This window comes from Amblyomma mixtum, chromosome 5 (genome assembly GCF_055824585.1).
Source record: "Amblyomma mixtum isolate Tamu chromosome 5, ASM5582458v1, whole genome shotgun sequence".
Taxonomy (NCBI): Eukaryota; Metazoa; Arthropoda; class Arachnida; order Ixodida; family Ixodidae; genus Amblyomma; species Amblyomma mixtum.
Window position 1 is genome coordinate 57,681,951 of NC_143016.1, and position 18,513 is coordinate 57,700,463.

Below are 18,513 nucleotides of genomic sequence, written 5' to 3' on the forward strand. Positions count from 1 at the left end.
AAGCCATATTCCGCACGTTTTTACTTTTTTTTTCAGTGCAGAAATCGATATTCGAGGCTTTTCTCGATACTCATTTACATTTTCGCTACACTGTAAAGGAAGCGTATCAATAAAAAAAAATATTTCACACTACTCAAGCGTCGTTTCGAAATGTATGGAATAACACATATTATTGCAAGATTCAAGCGAGATTCAAGTCAAAGAACGAACAAAATATTTAGGTACAAAGACGCCCCTCACAACTGGACTCCCTCAGTCCCTCGAAGGCATCGCAGGGGTTGGTTGGGCGCTTCAAGTGGCGCGGCTGATAAGGACATCCTGGTTGCAAAGCAGCCTTTATCGCTGTAGCCGAAAGTGGCAACGCATATCCACTATCGTGTACGTGTCCGAATACTGGGATTACATATAGTTTTCCATCTTTTTTGTGCATTTGTTGCTTCTGCTGTCGCCAGAGGCGCACATTTCATAGCTCTCCAGATGAGTCGCAAACGAGCGCGACGCCTGGCTTGTGTGCGTCCGGGCTGTATGCCTTGAGTCTTTTTGAGTTCCACGCATAAGGCGGTGAGTCTTTCATCCCAGCCTCTGCTCATTCAGAAACTTTAGCGCGCGGCTTAATTAGTATATGCTAAGACCGGCGACTAATTCTGAAATAGTATTTTTTTTTTGCATTGTATAATTATTTTTGCGCGCCGATGGCACAGAGGCTTTTTGCATTATTCGAGATACATTCGCGAGCAAATACGTTTTTTCACATTTGTCTAAAGAAATCGCCGTTGTAATTGCTATTTCTTTCATATATATAACCAGTACGAAATGTTGTGCATGTGTTTTTGAAAATCACATAATTCCTAATTCTGCCGTGGGCATAAAGACTCTCTAGGGTCATTTAAAACGTCAATTGTGCGTCAAAACAGAAACATGGCATTTTTGCCAGTAAAATTTGCGCCGTCGGCAGGAGTGTACTTCATAATTCACTGTCTAATAAAAAATCACATGAAGCCCGAAATATAAGAAATTTAACAATAAAGCTTCCAGAAGAAAACAAAAGGAGGCTTTGAAGTCCTCCGGTGTTTCTACCGAACAGAGCCGATGACGACGTACCAGCTTAAGAGTAATAAAAATCAATAAACAACCCAAATCTTCTATCAAGCGCACGATCAAAAAACACCGATGTAGACGTATACAGGGTGATTTTTTTTACTTTTACTGATTTAAAAAAAAACTGTGATAGATACGTCGGCGCGGTCTGTTGAACGGGACTGTACAGCAAGGCGGACATTATGCATCTCATACGAGTCAATAATTAGACTATTAATTAACTTAAATTAACTAATAATTTTTTGCTTTTGATTTTACGGAGCAAGGTTACATTGCGAAATTGATGGACGGCAGCATTGAAAGTGCATTTCATGTTGATAAAATGGCGTCTGTTGCACTACTTATGCATCAATTACAGGAGCAGTTGCATGGGGTGTTTAACGATGTCAGAAGTCAACTTGATTTCGGCGACGATGTCGCGCGCAGCGACGCCATCTTATAATTAGGTAATCTGGAAAAAAAACTAAACTAGCTTGCGAATGCGTATTTTTGATGTTCGATATTTCAAACCACATTGCCGACTAAGAAAATTTAAAAACAGGGCTCATCTTTGCTGTTGACGGTGATCAATTTCACAATATAGCCCCTTCAAATAAAAAATAAAACACCTTGTTAGTTAACTTAAGTTATTAATCGTCGAATTATCGATCTATATGAGGCACATAATATCCGCCTTGCTCTACCATCCAGCTCAACAGACTGCACCGACGTATCTCAAAATTTTGAAAATAAAGATCTCTAAAAGTTAAAAAGAAGTTACCCTATATAATTGTGCCGATGAAAGGACACCTAATACTCTTCAAAATGTTCCTATTGGCTATCCTGAGAGGAGCACCGCAGCAGAAATTGAGACTTTTTTTTTTACATTCAGTTAACATTTCTGAAAGATCTCTTGTTCAAGCACGTCAAGTGAACGGTGGGAACTGCTAAAACCTAATGGGCTGGAAATTTTGTAAAGAAGAACTCTATCACATAAATGATATTCAATCACAAATTGCTGGCACGTCCTCTTTCAAAGCTTGGACCATGAAATGTCGGAGATAGCTACGAAATCGAGGGTTCTGCGTGAAAACGGTGCGCGAAACAGATAACGTATAATGACAAATTGCGGCGACAAGTAGGAGAAAAAAAAATCATGATTTTAAGAGTTATACATTTCATGTTTTGATTTAATAAGATCTAGGGGCAGCGTATTTTGGGCAGAATTTTCGGGCCCTGTTTAGTCGGACAACACTTAAGACACGCATTATCTGACTATCGCAAAGAGTTTCACGACTGCCGTAAATGTTCCCGCACAATTCTGTGGCATTACACGGGGCGTTGCACACGGCTGGGGCCAGTGTGCTGACGGCTGTGCACAGCCTTCACCACAAAAGCCCCGGCCACTAAATCTGCTCTACACGAGAGAACACTTGACTGCGTCAGGCTTTCAGTGGCCCAGGCAAAGCGAAGCGCGCATGTATATTGTACGTGAAAAGAGAGAGAGAGAGAAAATGTCGAGAATGCAGTGTCATTAACGCCACGTTAAAACTTCCGATTTCTTATGGTTTTGTGCGTGTGTGTCTGCACGTGTCAATGTGCATTAGCCCTTTCGAAAGAAAGATCAAGAAATGGGTACGGGCAAGGCTTGTAATGCGAATGCAAGACAACCGAACGGACTGAATTCCAAGAGATGGCAAGCGTGGTAGGGGGCGGCAGAAAGTTAGGTGGGGTGGATGAAATTAAGAATTTTGGATTAAGAATTAGGTAGCCGCGGCTGGCACGGGACAGGGTTAAATCGAGAGATATAGGAGAGACCTTTGTCATGCGGTGGGCGTAGTGAGGTTGACCACGATGATGAAAACGCGAGCTGTATGCATGTCTGACATGCATACAGATAGTATAATAGCACCCAGAATGACTCTACAAGTTGAGTGACTACACTTTTCAAGCCGTTTCGACCGCTGTTTTGTAGTAAAATGGGGTACATAGTTCTACCAATGTCTCGTAAAAAAGAGGCCAACCATATGCGCCAACTGTGGTATGTATCCACACTTCAGTATTTCGGACGTACAAGACAACTTGCTTTGGAATCGAAAATTGCTTCAAGAAGTATTATGAGGCAGTTGACTGAAAGGTTTAAAAGCTGAACAAGCTGTCAAAATTTATTTTTTTGCCCTCCAAACTGGGCCTCGTCGAACTGCACACCCGTGCTTGTGAAAACACACAGAACACCAAATAGGAGCATTAGAGAAAGATAAAAAAAAACAACAAAAACACGCTGGACGCTTTTTTGACAGTTAGCATTCAGAGTGCAAACATATGTCACGCAGGGGCACCTTTTTCCGTTTGCCGGAACTTCAGGTAAGTAATACACATGTCTCCCGTTGTCCAATAAAGGGTCGACCTGAGTCTCACTATCGCCTCATGTCTTCGTGAGCGCCCGGCTATGCTGTTTGCAGTCAACCACGGAACTCTTGATGCATTGCGCACCGCTGTCCCAATGGCTTCGGTTGCTGATTCCAAGGTCGTGGGATAAAATTCTGGCCGCGGTGGGCGCATTTCTATGGAGGCAAAATACAAAGACACTCGTGTGCTATGTGTTGTCAGGGCACGTTAAAGAACCTCAGGTGGTCTAGGTAACCAGGAGCCCTCCACTATATACTTCATCCTCCATAGCCCATGTTTCGCTTCGGACTTTTAAACCTCGCGGGATAAATTTTGACGTTTTGCACATTATACTATGTGGTGTCACACATGCGTAAATAACAGCTCAATGTGAATAAACTGCCTCGCCCCTTGTTGGACGTCAAGCAACTGTGTAAAAAGCAATGAATCACGGTCGCACCGACTGCCGTGTTAACGCATCGAGGATATAGTGGCTTTTTTTGTTTTGTACTCGTGGTGTGTCGCCATAGCTTTTGCGCAGGCCGGTTCAGATCGCGATGCTAGTTCCAGTGATTTTTTATGGTTGCTCTGTGCTGGCTTTACTCAAATTGACCATGGCATTCGCACACCTATGTAAAAATACATTTCGCGCGTATATCTGTACAAATTGTTGACTGTGTTTACTATCGCTTGCACAAGTTTGTATGATGCGTGCTGCCACCGGAATTAGTGTAACGAAAGTAATGCCTCTATTCTTTATACATATTTTGTACAGCTGCGTTCCAAGCGCAAATTGGCGTCCACACTTTCTAACGAGCTCGCACTCGAGGTTATCTATGCAGATACGCCGAAGTGAAGTCAGCGGAGATAAGCTTCCTGCTGGAAAAAAAATCCTGTTCACGTTGTTGTTGTTCTTCCTGTTAAAACGGAGGCACGAAGTGAGCGAATTTACAGCACGGCGAAGCACAAGTTTTTGTTTTAGCCGTGAGCACATCGTTGTCCTGTGTGCGGTCCTTTGTATTTTTTCTTGTACGTTGTTCTTTTTTTTTTCATTATGATCCCACGCGGACTTGCCCAATAGTCTACTTTTCGGCATATGCCCTTTTTCGATGTAATTTTGCTGATAACAATGTATTCCTGCAAATGGATTTAGTGCTGTGAGAAAATTAAAAACGGTGATCGTGTTGTGTCCACGTGCTGCTTTAATGCAGCCAGCCAGAAGAGAGCTTCCAAGACACTCCAATACTCGAAATGCAGATTCAAAAAACCGCTATCATGCATGTCTCCGCATTCAGTGAGAAATTTGCAGCTGTGGAAGGAGAAGACTCTAGGGAGAGACTAACTGACGAACACAAAGGCATACACAAGCCAGAGTGCGCACACTCGCCTCTTGGCATTGAAGAAGAGCAACAAGAGGAAGAAAGTTTTCTTGCGACATACGTCAACAGCGTCGTTAGCAATAACAAAAGTTATTTATTAGAGGCGTTATGAGAGACCCCATGTCCCAGGTATTTGTTCTAGGACACAAGGCTGTCCTGTCCATTCGCTTTGTACTGCATACTGTAGCGCTAAAAGAAAATCTCTTTATGTCATTTCCCCTAGCTTTTAGTCTTGGCGTAGTTGTTATGCTCGTTTTAAATGTTTCACAATAAAATTAGCTTGTATTATAAAGTTTTCCCGAGAGTCAGACACAGTTCTTAAGGCAGAGATAGATTTTCTGTCTCTAATTTCGTCAATTTACCTTTCTGAAGGAAGTGAGCTCAGAACTGGCACGCAGCATTCACCAGCATGCAAAACCAGCTGGTATAGCTGGGTCATTTTCAGCGTGGGTGTGTACAACAGTACAATCTAACTAGAACTATATGGGTGGGCATTTCAGCTATGCTAACCCGCAACACCGCTATGAAATGCAGATTCAGAACTACGTATGTTACACAAAGCGAATGCAGGCGCGGCTTCGCTTGTGACCACTCGAAACAGTCGGAACAGAGGGCTCAAATCGGGATTTTGCCGATAAGCTGCGCTCATTGTGCTTTGAGTGCGGCCTGCAGTCTGGATGTGATAAGGGTGATATTTTTCGTCCGCTTGTCTCTTTTCTTATTTCTTTATACGGCTGCAGTATCTCGCGCCACACTTAACACTTCACTGAAAATTTAAACGTAGACGACGCAGCCTTGAAGTGCCGTTGAAGACGGCTGCTCCCATGTAGTCGCCGACGGAGGTAATGGTTTGCTCACAGACAGGGTTACATTTGTGCGCCCGCGCCAACGGTCGGCGCGCGACTGTAAATGAGAGGTTTGAAGAAGAATTGACTTAGAGGGGAGCGTCATCTGCTGAATACGTCGAATTTAGAGTTGAGCAAAATTTTTGCGGCCCTTTTTTCGTTTATTGATTCTACTAGGAAGGCATCCACTATATAGCTCTTCCAGTTTCTCGTGTGTAGAATTACCATTAACTTGACTTTGATTAGCCGTGTTTGGTTTATTGGTTATTGGGGTTTAACGTCCCAAAGCAACTCAGGCTATGAGAGACGCCGTAGTGAAGGGCTCCGGAAATTTTTACCACCTGGGGTTCTTTAACGTGCACTGACATCGCACAGTTGTGAATGCACAATCAATACACATATCAATATCAATTGCTATAGCAACACCCATACAACATACACAAGATAGGTGTGAATAGCACATTGTGCAGAAAATATACGAGCATAGTGCATGCACCGTATATGACGACCCTCGGTGCTGTAGCGCTTAATGCGTTTTCCTCTCAAGTAGGCAAAAAGACTCCATGACCATTGTTTTCCGCGAGTCTTTATCTTGCAAAGTTGCATAGCTCCCGCAGCTGTGCAGCTGCTATGTATCTTTCGAGGTTTGAGGCGAAAACGCTTATCGTTCAGAGACCTCTATGGGACTGAGGTGCGCTTATCAGCTTTTCCTTGAAATCACGCTGCCTCCGCGCAGTGAACGGCGTTGCGTGCACACTTTCCACTTGTAGAAGAGCCAGTGTAGTGTTTCTGCGAACGTTTCGCCGAGTCGTGTTTTCACAGAACCCAGACAAACAGGGTAAAGAAAGCAGCAAATTATCGCTGGCCGCCACTTTCCTGTTTTGTTTTTCAAATCCTCGCCATTCTAAAACAGCGGTGTTGCTGCGGTATTTGTTGCGCAAAGGGAAACCGTTGGCTGGCTCCCCTTTGCGGGTGGAGAGGGGAACCCGTTTCCGAGTTCATAGTTCAGAAACAGTGCACAGAAGGCGTATCATGGCGGCGTACAATCGACCTTGAACCGGGACCGTTGCACCATGCGTGTGTACTAATCGTCATCCGCGCACTTGATACTGCGTAGCTAACTAAGCACGCTATACAGGGTGATTTTTTTGAAAAATTTACAGAGTTTTATTAGTACGAAAGCACTATTTCAGCAGGAATCCTGAAAAAGGCGAGGTGTGTCGAAGACTTTCAGATTCCTGCCGAAATAAAATAAATATCGGCGCGGCTGGGTTTCGAACCCTCCGGGGGCGCGAACAGATCTGCTTTGCTGGCCACTGCACAAGAGCACTATGCGATTGCCGCAGCTGATCACGCCGTGTATTAAACTGCCATGCAATTACGCCATGCATTACACGTCGTCTTCAATAACTTCCATATGCGCGCAAAAGTCACGAAAAGAAAGGAAATGCGCATAAATGGCTCCATGGGTCAGAGTACACCTCAATCGCGCTTTGAGCTCGTGGCGGTGATGTCCACCCTGCTTTCGCACGTATCATGCTTCGCAATGCTAAACCGCAAGAATTTTATGCGAGGCATACTACTTTAGCTACCACTTCAGCCCTTCACCGTGGTTATGCGCCTCCAAATCACGTGATACATGACGTCACACCACGTGACACGATGACGTCACGACAGTAGAGAAACGGGGGCCCACCTCGCGCCGTCGCTGTGGTTGTGCGCCTCCAAATCAAGTGATACATGACGTCACACCACGTGACACGATGACGTCACGACAGTGGAGAAACGGGGGCCCACCTCGCGCCGTCGCTGTGGTTGTGCGCCTCCAAATCACGTGACACGATGATGCCACACCACGTGACACGATGACGTCACGGCAGTGGAGAAACGGGGGCCCACCTCGCGCCGTCGCTGTGGTTGTGCGCCTCCAAATTACGCGACACGATGATGCTTCGCATTCTCCAGGCTTAACCAAGTTAAGCCTCAGCCATTTTTTTTTTAAAAACGGAGAGATATGTCGGTGCGGTCTGTTCAGCTGGATTGCAAAGCAAGGCGGACATTATGTGCCTCATATGGATCAATTATTAGACCCTTAAATAATTAAAATTAGCTTATAAAACTTTAAACTTTGATTTTAGGGGCGAGGTTATATTGCAAAATTGATGGCCACCAACATCAAAGGTTAGCCTTGTTTTTAATTTTTTTAATCGGCAATGTGGTTCGAAATATTGAGCTACAAGAATACGCATTTGCAAGCTTGCTAAGTTTACTTTTCCGTATAACCTAATTATAAACTGACTTAGCTGCGCGTGGTATCGTCGCCGAAATCGTTAAGTTCTTCTACAGCATCAAATACACCAACTGCACCTGTATTTGATGCATAAAAAGTGCGAGAGACACCATTATATATAAATATGAAGCGCAGGAAAGCCAGCTCAGCGAGCTTTCAAATGCGTATTTTTGACATTTGATATCTCAACGCACATTGCTGATTAACAAAATTTGTAAACACAGCTCACCTTCGATGTTGACGGCCATCAATTTCGCAGTTTAACCTTGCCCACAAAAATAAAAAAATAGAAGTTTATTGCACAACTTAAGCTCATTTATCGTTTAATTATTGATCCATATCTGGTACATAATGACCACCCTTCTGTTCAAACCAGCTTAGCAGACCCCATCGACATATCTCTTATAGCTTTTAAATAAAAATCTGCAAAGGTTAAAAGAAATCATCCTGTATGTAGCCGGATACGGCTCAAGAACGAAGCGGTGAACGTTGCGCAAAGGAAGCTCTCCAGCCAGTTGCGTCCACCGGTTGCCGTGACATCGTGCTTAATCCCCTTGCACCCTCTATAGTGTGACAGCCCGGGTTCTTAGAGGTGCAAGGGGATTAATCACAGTTAAGTGGATTAACAACAAAGTCACAATAACCGGTCTGCGCCATTTACTGGAGGGCCTCCTTCGAGCGGCATTCACTGCTTCGTTCTTGAGTTGTATTCGACTACAGCAATGCCTTGCAGAAGAGGGGAAAACTTTACTAAACCTTGGTCTGTAGAAGTGTAAAATCTCGAAGCCGAAACAACGTCCTGCTACATCCCGGGTGCCAGGATAGTATGTGCGGATTACTTTGCCTTTCATAATTTGTAATAACTAATTAACATATCACGGCCATTGTGCGTAAAGATCTCCAGCAGGCAGTGCTCAAAATCTCAAAAATTGCTACATCTTGCCCACCTATATTCCCAATAAGCAAGTGCTATGCATTCGATGAATCACCGCATTGCTTCCGATGCTACATATTTTGGATTTGACAAGTACCAAGACCGCGTTACATAACGGCGACCTTTAACAATGTATCACATGCAAGAACTCTTCGGTAAACAAAGAAGGAAAAACAAGAAAGCAATTCCAGTAATGCTCTTGGACTCTGAAACTATCTGAGCGTTCAAAATAAATGCTTTGATCAAAGGAGGCCTATAGACCAGAAGAGATATGCATAAGCGTATCACGTCAGTCAGTCGGTCGGTCGGTCGGTCGGTCGGTCGGTCGGTCGGTCGGTCGGTCGGTTCATTAAAAAATAACTTGTTTTCGACTTACGTCAGGAAAGACAATGCCGCACTAGTACATGCCGTTGACATGTTAAACATGTTGACGAAGGGGACGTGAAGGGCTCTAAAAGAGATGCCTTAAACTTTTGGAGCGCAGCGCAGTGTACCATATCGGATGGATAAGTAACTGTTTCATTTAGTTAATTTTTCCCTTACGGTGACGATGCTGATAATGTATATCCTTCCTTGTGAGTTCACTGACAGGAGGTCCTCCGTAAGCTTTGCGGTCTGAGCCCTCCTTCTGCTTTGCATATTTTGTGTTAGAGAGTAGTGTTTGAATGAAATGTAAACCATGTTTATCGCGCCGGCTTTTTCTACGATCCACTGTTGTGTAACATGGAATGTGTTTTGCATGATAAGAAACGTCATACCCGCCGTGCTGCGGACCAGCTTTTCTGTGCCTTGGGTCCAGGAAGCGCCCGTCTATTTGTCAGGAGCTCAAGAAAAATAGTACGTGAATCCCGTTGTTAAAGCTACGCTTTCCACTGCCTGCTCTATGCAGAGACAGAGCGGGGCAGGTCACGGTGGTGCGCCATGAAGGTGCTGGGTGTGGAGTTCGCTCCCCTCAACGTGCCACTGAAGCGTCGCTTGCAGACGGCAGCCGTGTTCTACCTCACTGCGTCCTTCTTCTGCGGAGGCTTCTTGTGGAGCACCCTGACAGTCTACATCTTCTACAGTGATTTCTACTGGATACTCCTTATCTACGCCGCCTGGTACGGCCTCATGCTTTTAGGGGTTGTGGGTTTTTGTATTGGTTTTCGTGTGGTATGTACCAGCCCCGCATCCATACAAAGTGCACAGATTTACTTGCCTGTTCGTCTCATCAGATGGTTTCGTTTGGTTCTTCTTCTACTTTACGTCACTGCTTCGAGTCATTATAGCGATACACTCAGCTACGAGGCAGGGGACTGTGGCGCACGAAAGGTCAACCTGAGAACGAACAAGAATTACAAATTCCTTAATGTACAAATAATTGAGCCGAAAAAAGAAAGGTTGAAAGATTCGTTTGTAAGAGATAATCTGCAGTAACTGTTAGATGATTGAAATTATGCTTGGGAAACTATGCAGGTTTTGACAGTACGTGTTGTTTAATACCATTTGTTCAAAATTGACGATATTTAGCCGAACCCTATCGAAACACGCTTGAAGCCTAAGTTCGGGAAAGGGAATAGGCGAGCAAGAAATGCTGGCGCTTGTTCGTTTTTTAGCTTTGATCTCGAGCCAATGGAACCGGAAGCGATGGTCAGATAACTTCCTGTGGATCGTATGGATTGCCACGGACAATCTAAATCAACCCATTGCTTCGTACACGCTTCCACAAGGAAACCTATGGAGTCGAATAACTTTGTGTGTTTTGAAACGACGCGTTCAATTCGCAAAAGCATTGTAAGTTGTACTTCAACGACTTTCAGCACAGTCACGGCATTGACTGTCGGCCAACGATTGTACCCAGGTATATGTACGACCGTGACACTCCCAAGCGTGGTGGCCGGCAATGCCACTGGATTCGCAACTTGCCCGTCTACAAGTACGTCCGAGACTACTACCCGGCGAAGCTGGTCAAGACGGCCGAACTGGATCCGTCCAGGAACTACATCATGGGATACCACCCGCATGGCATCATATGTATGGGTGCCATGTGCAACTTCGGCACCGAGGGCACCGACTTCGCCGAACTGTTCCCGGGCATACGAATCTGCATTCTCACCCTCAACGTCAACTTCATGTTCCCCATTCACAGGGAACTGCTGCTAGCTCACGGTAAGCTCGTGAACGTGCGTTTTCTATGGGGGCGTGAAGTGCTGTGACGAAGGTCTCCAGAACGTAGGGTTTACCTGTCGGGTCCTGCTGCAGGACACTTGCAGCACCTGTGAAGCTCCATATAAGTGGAGGGTCAGGAGAGCGGTCGTCCTCATTTTATTAGGATTGTTGAAGTTTTGTTGATGCCTTAGGTAGCCCATCAGTGTCTGGCTAGGGGTGACTTTGGCAATGTATGCTCTTGTTACATTAAACTCCCTCTGTTATTCATGGTTAATAGCTGTCAGCAGTGATGCTGCATATTTGACTAACATTTGTACAAGTGCCAGTGCCCTTTATTAGCAGATAGTTGCACTTTCTGCCAAAATGAGTGAAAAGGCATCCTATTTGCGATATGAAGGATGCGGAACTTAAAGAAATCACCCCTATATGTAGCACACTGCAAGAAAAAGCTACGGGTTCGCTACGTACAAGTAGCCCCACTGTGAAAGGAAGCACATTACGCTCATTAAGCCGATGAGCACTCCGTAACTATGAGTTAACGTCGTTTTTTCCCCTTTTTTTCTGTCCTGCTTACCTGCGGATGGAAAATGCCCGGGAAATATATTCAACAGCTGTATGCAAATTCACTTATCCTTTAATCTTGCAGTTATCCTCGCATAATCATGCCCATAGCGCCTGAAAGGGCTGACGCACCCTCTGCAGGCACGATGTTTGGAAATTCATGGCTGGACGCGGTGGCACACACTTTTTGCACCTCTACGTAGGGCTGTGCTCTGTGGACAGGGAGAGCCTCCAGTGGATCCTTACCAAGCGGGGCACCGGAAACGCAGCTCTGATCGCGGTGGGAGGCGCCCAGGAGTCGCTGGACGCACACAAGGACACCTACATAATTACCCTCAAGAACCGCAAGGGTTTCGTGCGATGCGCGCTCAAGAGTGGGTGAGCGAAATGACACCATTTTTGGCTGAAGCTATGTATAGATATGTATATATACTGAGCAAAATACCGAGCATAATACCAAGCGAGCGCTCACCGAAAATTTGAAGAAAATCGCGAAATATTAGGGGATGGACGTTTGCAAGGTCCGGGCGTGAAAATCCAGAACGGGGACATGGTGGAATGGGCCCTTACTTGGTCCGACGACCGATGATTAAATTCAAGATATGGCGGCCACCGGTGGAGGGGGGGGGGGGGGGGGGAGGGGAGGAGTGGGGCTTGGTATTGCGTGTACACAGCAAATTTGAGAGAAAAAATTTGCACATTTTATTAGGAGATATTACAAACCGGACAATTAAAACACGGCTAATCTTCGTCGCTGAATTCAACACCTCTTCCGACTCCGAACAAAACATCAGTTCCAAGCACTCGTCGGTAAGGGCGCCGCCACCCTCGGGCACGGATGGCGATCCCATTTCCGCTAAGCATTGATGGAGCACTCCGTCCTCGCTGCCATCCAAGCAAGAGGTAATGCCGCGGCTTTTGAATGATTCCCGTACCACACCTTCCGATACTGTTCCTCACGCTCTGGACACAAAGTTCAGGACATCTTGCCGCGACGGCTTCCGTCGGATCCCTTTGTTGGTATTCGTTGGAAAGTGCTTGACCTTGAGCTTCGGAGCCTTATCTGAATGATCTCATTGCCGCGTTCACATCGCTCCCCTATCTCCGCGATAAGCGTCGCAGAGACTCTGAACAAACAGCACTTCATGTGCCGTTGCCGTGTTTTTGAGCGTGTTCCATGTGCGGGACGTAATCGCATGGGCGCTTGCTCGTTTTTTTAGGAAAATTCACTCTGAAGAGGAGGATGGGCGCTCATTCGAGCGAGCATGGGCATATGCGTGTATATATATATATATATATATACACGCATATATGGGATGCAGCTAGGTGTGAGATATATAGGGTGTTTACCTTAAAACTTTCTGCAGTTTTTAAAGTTAGGGCTTTTGATTTTGAATTAAAAGAGAGCTTTTTTAGGCATAATGTTGGCAGCGGTGTAATGCATCAAAGTAGAACTAAGACGTGCTAGTTAAAAGGCTGATTAGCTGATATGGATATTACTTACGGTGGGCTACATGCCTCTTAATAATTAAGAAGCCTAACAGTTGTGGTTAAAAAATTAACTATTCAATATTAGTTAACCAGCCTACTAGTTAGCACATCTTAGATGTATTCTGATGTATTAGACCGTTGGCAATGGTGTGCCGAAACAAGCGCTCCTCTAACTCAGAGTCTGTTTTTAAAAATTGCTGAAACCTTAGGTGAAACACCATGTACGAGTATAGAGATATACGTGTGCATAAACCTTTACTTTGTTAAATCCTCAAGGAAAGCTTGATGAGCCATGATGCTGTAGTCATTGGTGGTGTATATGGTTAGATACTGCTGAAAGGCTCGCATAAATGACGAAAATTGAAGTAGAACATCTCATTTATATCCCATTTTATGCAGCTGCAGAGGGGCCAAAGGTGCACACGAATGTATATTTCTGCCGGTATACTATATTAATGCTGCTGGTACTGAGGCGTGCATTTGATGGCCTCAATCAGTCGATCATTGACCAATCGCTGGTCCTTTTCTTTTTCGTTGCTTTTCCAGCGCTGATTTGGTTCCTGTTTTCTCGTTCGGAGAGAACAACATCTTCCGCCAGATTAAGAACCCGCGGGGCTCGCGGCTGCGCTGGCTGCAAGAGAAGCTCAAGAGCTTCACGGGCGTCGCGCCGGCCATCTTCTACGGGCGCGGAGTTCTCCAGTACACCTGGGGATACATGCCGTTCAGGGAGAAAATTGTCACCATTGGTGCGTCAGCGTAGTACATTCTTGTGCCTACGTGTGCTCTGGTGCCTAGCCTTTTTATAACTGATAACGGAACTCCTCCCCTTCCTAAACACACTTTCCTTCCACCTTGTTCCCATCTCCCAACACAGAAATTGTTACAGAACAATTACAGTAGGTTTAGAAGAGAAAATGAAAGGACTTTTCTGCATGTGCTTTTTTTTTTGTGGGCCAGAAGCTCAAAGAAGTATAAATAACATCCGTAATTAGAGGTCCCGTTTATTTGCCATACAACGCCAACCACAGTTAAGAGGCATTCCACTGCGAAGGGTAAGGATTGATTTCGGCTGCTTACGCTTCTTTTCTTGTTTACCTCGCAATAAATTCATCATTTCAGCCCTTAATATCTTTCAGTCACTACTTGACAATTCAGCACTGTGTACATACTAGAAATTACATGTACAGCGTTTATAATTTCACTCATATAAGATAACTGACTGGTCCTCAGCAAAAGCACGCTTTTTCACTTCGCCTCCACTGCAATGCGACTACTGTGGATGGGAACTGTACCCATGAACTAGTGCTCAGCATATATAGGAATGCCATGAGAGGTTAACAAGCGCTATACTCGTTGGCGATTAGTGATTTCGCGTGTTAAGGATAATATGTAATGAATGAACAATCGGAACCGCAGTCCATGTATGGCTACGTTCCTTCTCTCTTATCAATGTTGTTATCTTTAAATTTATTCTATAATTTCTGGTCTAGAGGCTCTCTTCAATTTGCCTTTGCGAAATGAACCTTTCCCCTTAAATTGCCTTGGCTTATCTGCTACTGTTCTCTTGTATTCGCAATACTTGGAATCGGAACTGCTTTTCTGAAAGTGAATCACTACAGCCTGTTCACATATTTGTTTTACGCTCACAAGATCACTTTAAAACCGCGTCCTCACACATTTCTTGACCCGGTTAAGGGGTTAAGTGAGTGTAGCGCATCGGCCAAGGTAGTCTTGTCTAGCAGCTCCGTGGCGTGTCCTGGTTTCGTTCCTTTGGTTTTTGTGGTATACCAGGTCCAAATGAAAATCCAGGTCTCATTTTTTTTTTTTTTGCAGTGGGCAAACCCATTCACGTCGACAAGAACGAAAACCCCACGGAAGAAGAAGTGGACCTTCTGCACGAAAAATACATGGCTGCCTTGCAACAATTATTTGACGACTACAAGGGACAGTACGATTCTGCAGAGCGTACTCTCATAATTGTATGAGTAGCGTCAGGCTCAATGTTAACAATGGTATTCGTCGCCGTCTAGAAGGCAGAAGATCTAAGGCAGCTTCATGGCTAAGTCGTAGCATAGTATAGTGATTAAGAAACGTAGTGATGTCACCGCAAAGATAACACGATAAATATATTTGAAACATTTCAATTTTTGTAACATCCGCTAAAAGAAGAGAAGTCCTTGCTTGCATCCAGCAGAGCTAGAAACAACGGGGCTCACTCTTAGAAAGACAGTACAGATAATTCACCGGCTAATAAGCCTGCCTACTCTCCTTATTTCGCGTTGAGAGTGATGCTCTTAACGCGAACTGCAGTGTGCTATGACATAAAAAATATTGTAAATAGTTGACAGCAGCGTTTGGTTACTACTCTACCCTCGAGTGTTCAGGAGTAAGGCTCTATTTAGTCTGACATGCCGAAGCACTTATGCAGCCAGCGCTAATTTGCGCTGTATGTTATTTATTAGAGGATGTTGACTCGATGCAGCTTCAGTATCTTGTGATGCAATGTAGTTCACATATGCGTCTTCCGGAAGCCTGCGATATACGCTTTTCATACAGCCCTACAACGTATACTGGATTGCGGTGTTCATTGTGTCCCTCACAAACCACCAAACCAGCAAGTATCTCACATTTCACAAGCAGTTCATGTTACATCAGCATCCATAATGGCGTAAATAAAGCCTATTTTTTTGTTCATGGTGTTGTTGTGCTCTGGACAAAGGTAGGGAAATAAGGGGGCTCATTACGACACACATACGGACGAAGCCAGCAGCCATCGAAACTGATTGTTGGCTTCTTCCGTACATGAACCGTAGTACACTGAGCTCAATACTACATTGTTAGCCCGCCGTTTAATAGCCAAGAAACCACGCGCTGCAGGTGCTAATGTTCGCAGAACCAACGAATTTATCATTTAAAAAGGTAGTAGTGAGCAGTGTGCTTCTATTTGATTGCAGAAATACAAGACTAATCCCTTTATCGTTTTTTTTTTCGGTCGTATTGTGAATTACACAACGACTGCATTGATTAGCGTTACGCAATGGAAGGCTTGCGGCAGAGTAGATTTCAGCGCTCACCAGATTCGGTACGTACTTTAACATTCATGGTTATGAATGCACAGGCATTGGGAAAACATCCTGACAGTCGGTGACTCGTGTCCTATCAGCGCAAACAGAACTTGGGCCTGCCTGTACTGTTTTGTACGCCGGCATTCCTTCTTTTTTTTTTCTCTTCCGGTGCGTTATCTATCGAGCACTGCTACAGCTCGGACAGCTGACCTCTTAGTCAACACTGCACACTTAGCCCCAAGTGTAGGTGTTTGTAGCCCTTCCTTTTCTTCTTTTTTTCCACGTCACGATGAATTCAAGTGGCATGTTTGTCGCAAAACATCCGCTGACTTCATTCCTATACCTCTGAAGGCTCGTTATCCTGGTTTGAAGGCTCGTTATCTAATGATATTTCTGAAAATTTAGATGTTCTCCAGCATTGAACAAAACTCCCGAAAAAGTAGGTCTGTTCTGTCACGAAAACCACAGCTTTGCGTTAGAGGCTGGCATTTCTTAGTCGCGGCTAGCTTAAGTGCCTTAGTGATCGGTGCTTTCCTGAACAGCTATTTGCCGTTCGACCTAAAGATCCCTGCACGTCGTTTGGAAGAGCTGTAAGATTTTGCAAAACGCGAGAAGTGCTGCCCTTTTGCACGGCTGGTTATCTACTGCAGGGACACTGACAACAAACAATTTTATGGAACCGTGCTTCAAACGTTAAACATAACATGGTTTTACCCTTCATATCTACCACACAGGTGCTTGTAGGTGGCACAGAAGCAGTATTATACGAGCTGGCTTGCTTCGATAGAGGCACTCGCGAAGAGGTAAGTTGGGAACAGAGAAACGCCTTGTATTGTCTGCATTCAAAATACCAGCGAAAATCTACTTCAAGAAGCCGGTTATTACGTATTACGTAATACGTAAATATATAAATACGTAAATAATGAAACAATGCTTAAAGCGCGGAATTCTGGGAACCTGCAAGGAGATGCGGCACTTTGCTGCTTGGGGGAGAAAAGACACTTTTTTTTTTCCAATTCAGTCGAGGTCCCCATACAACTCACGAGCGTACTTTGCTGCCACTGACAACCGCAAGAACGTACGGAAACTTTCCAAGGGGCTTTTGAAACAAGATGTCAACATGAAAAGGGCGCACCTGGTGAAACATCCGCAGCGAGTGTGCACAGTAGAGGTTGAGGGCAACCGAGCACTGCTGATACCAGGAACCCTGAACCCATTGCAAATATATGCCACTTGGTGACGCAGAGGAGAAGGAAAAGTAAATGAGCTGCTTTTATTGTACCGGTGTCTTCTGCTAGTAGCAGGACTCGCCGAACTTATAGTCTCGCCGCTGTAATTTTATTTGGCGCTCTTTTTACAAACGACGCGCATGGATATTCGTATATAAGAGCAGCCTCTGAAAAAAACAAAAAAAAAAACTACAGCAGCGGAAGTGTTCTACGACGCAATGCAGCTTGCTGATTGATACCTTCTCCGTACCTCCACTAGTAGCATATTTAATTCTTCAACCTAGGTAAATTAACTACCTGCCGACATAAGCGAGTAAGTTGTATACTCGAACGAGGTGTCTCTGCGTTTATAAAGCTCGTCTCCATTCATGCTGCACACCTCGCGTGTACGATTTGTCGCATTACTAAAGATGGAGAGATGTGTGTATAAAAGACATGTAAGGCGTGAAAATTAATCGGATACAACGCCCAATTGTCTACCTTACACTTGGAGAGGGTGCAACTACAGGCACAGTGGCTTTACGGGCGTCCAGTGAAACGGTCAAATAAGCTGAAGTCGGACATATATGTAGACAGCTACTCAAACCTCTCAGATCAACCACTGAAGCGGTGTTTTGGTGATCCTCCGGGCCGATGGAAGGTGAAGCCAAGATCCCCAAGTCATGATCACATTCCACAGAGGTTAGGAGATTTTAGAAGCGCGAGGCTGAAATCAGAGTAGAGAGGGGTTTCAGGCCTTGACTTCAGTTGTTGGCAAAACATGCATGCAGACGAGAGAGAAGATAAAGGGAAGGACACGCTTGCCGTTCTTCGATACAACATCGATAAAATTCTTCTGAACCGGATACTTGGAGCTTGCACAAAAGCCATTGTTCAAGCTGCGTTGGTCGTTGCTCTGCGAATCTCCAACAAACTGCAAGACCTCATTGAAGCCGCGATAAATGAATCTTTGTGGAGCAAGAAGTGTGTGTGCTGTTGGAATGTCAAGGATGTAATAGGAGAACGACACACCATTTACGTAGCCTGATGACGCATCGCACAATACGCAGAGTAGGACTAAACCAGATTTCTCCAACCAGGCCACTGCCTCTAGTTAGGAGATCGTG

At 44.8% G+C, this 18,513-nt stretch overlaps 1 protein-coding gene across 2 annotated transcripts; it reads left to right on the forward strand.

Annotated features, from left to right (window-relative positions):
- Positions 1-276: 276 nt before the first annotated feature.
- Positions 277-15,778, forward strand: LOC149342293 (2-acylglycerol O-acyltransferase 2-like). 2 transcript variants are annotated; one of them, XM_089542142.1, is made up of 6 exons: positions 277-378; positions 9,803-10,013; positions 10,754-11,061; positions 11,826-12,000; positions 13,660-13,859; positions 14,947-15,778. In XM_089542142.1, the coding sequence occupies exons 2-6, from the start codon at positions 9,835-9,837 to the stop codon at positions 15,096-15,098; spliced, it is 1,014 nt and encodes a 337-aa protein (XP_089398268.1). In that variant the 5' UTR covers positions 277-378; positions 9,803-9,834; the 3' UTR covers positions 15,099-15,778. The 2 variants fall into 2 exon arrangements, with proteins under 2 accessions (XP_089398268.1, XP_089398266.1); XM_089542140.1 differs by lacking the exon at positions 277-378 and adding an exon at positions 397-561.
- Positions 15,779-18,513: the final 2,735 nt, after the last annotated feature.

Excerpts from the sequence above, each read along its gene's own strand:
- LOC149342293 (XM_089542142.1), top strand. The coding sequence starts at position 9,835 with ATGAAGGTGCTGGGTGTGGAGTTCGCTCCCCTCAACGTGCCACTGAAG. Across the intron at positions 11,062-11,825 it reads GGAACTGCTGCTAGCTCACG|GGCTGTGCTCTGTGGACAGG; the intron begins GTAAGCTCGTGA and ends ACCTCTACGTAG. Across the intron at positions 12,001-13,659 it reads CGATGCGCGCTCAAGAGTGG|CGCTGATTTGGTTCCTGTTT; the intron begins GTGAGCGAAATG and ends TTGCTTTTCCAG.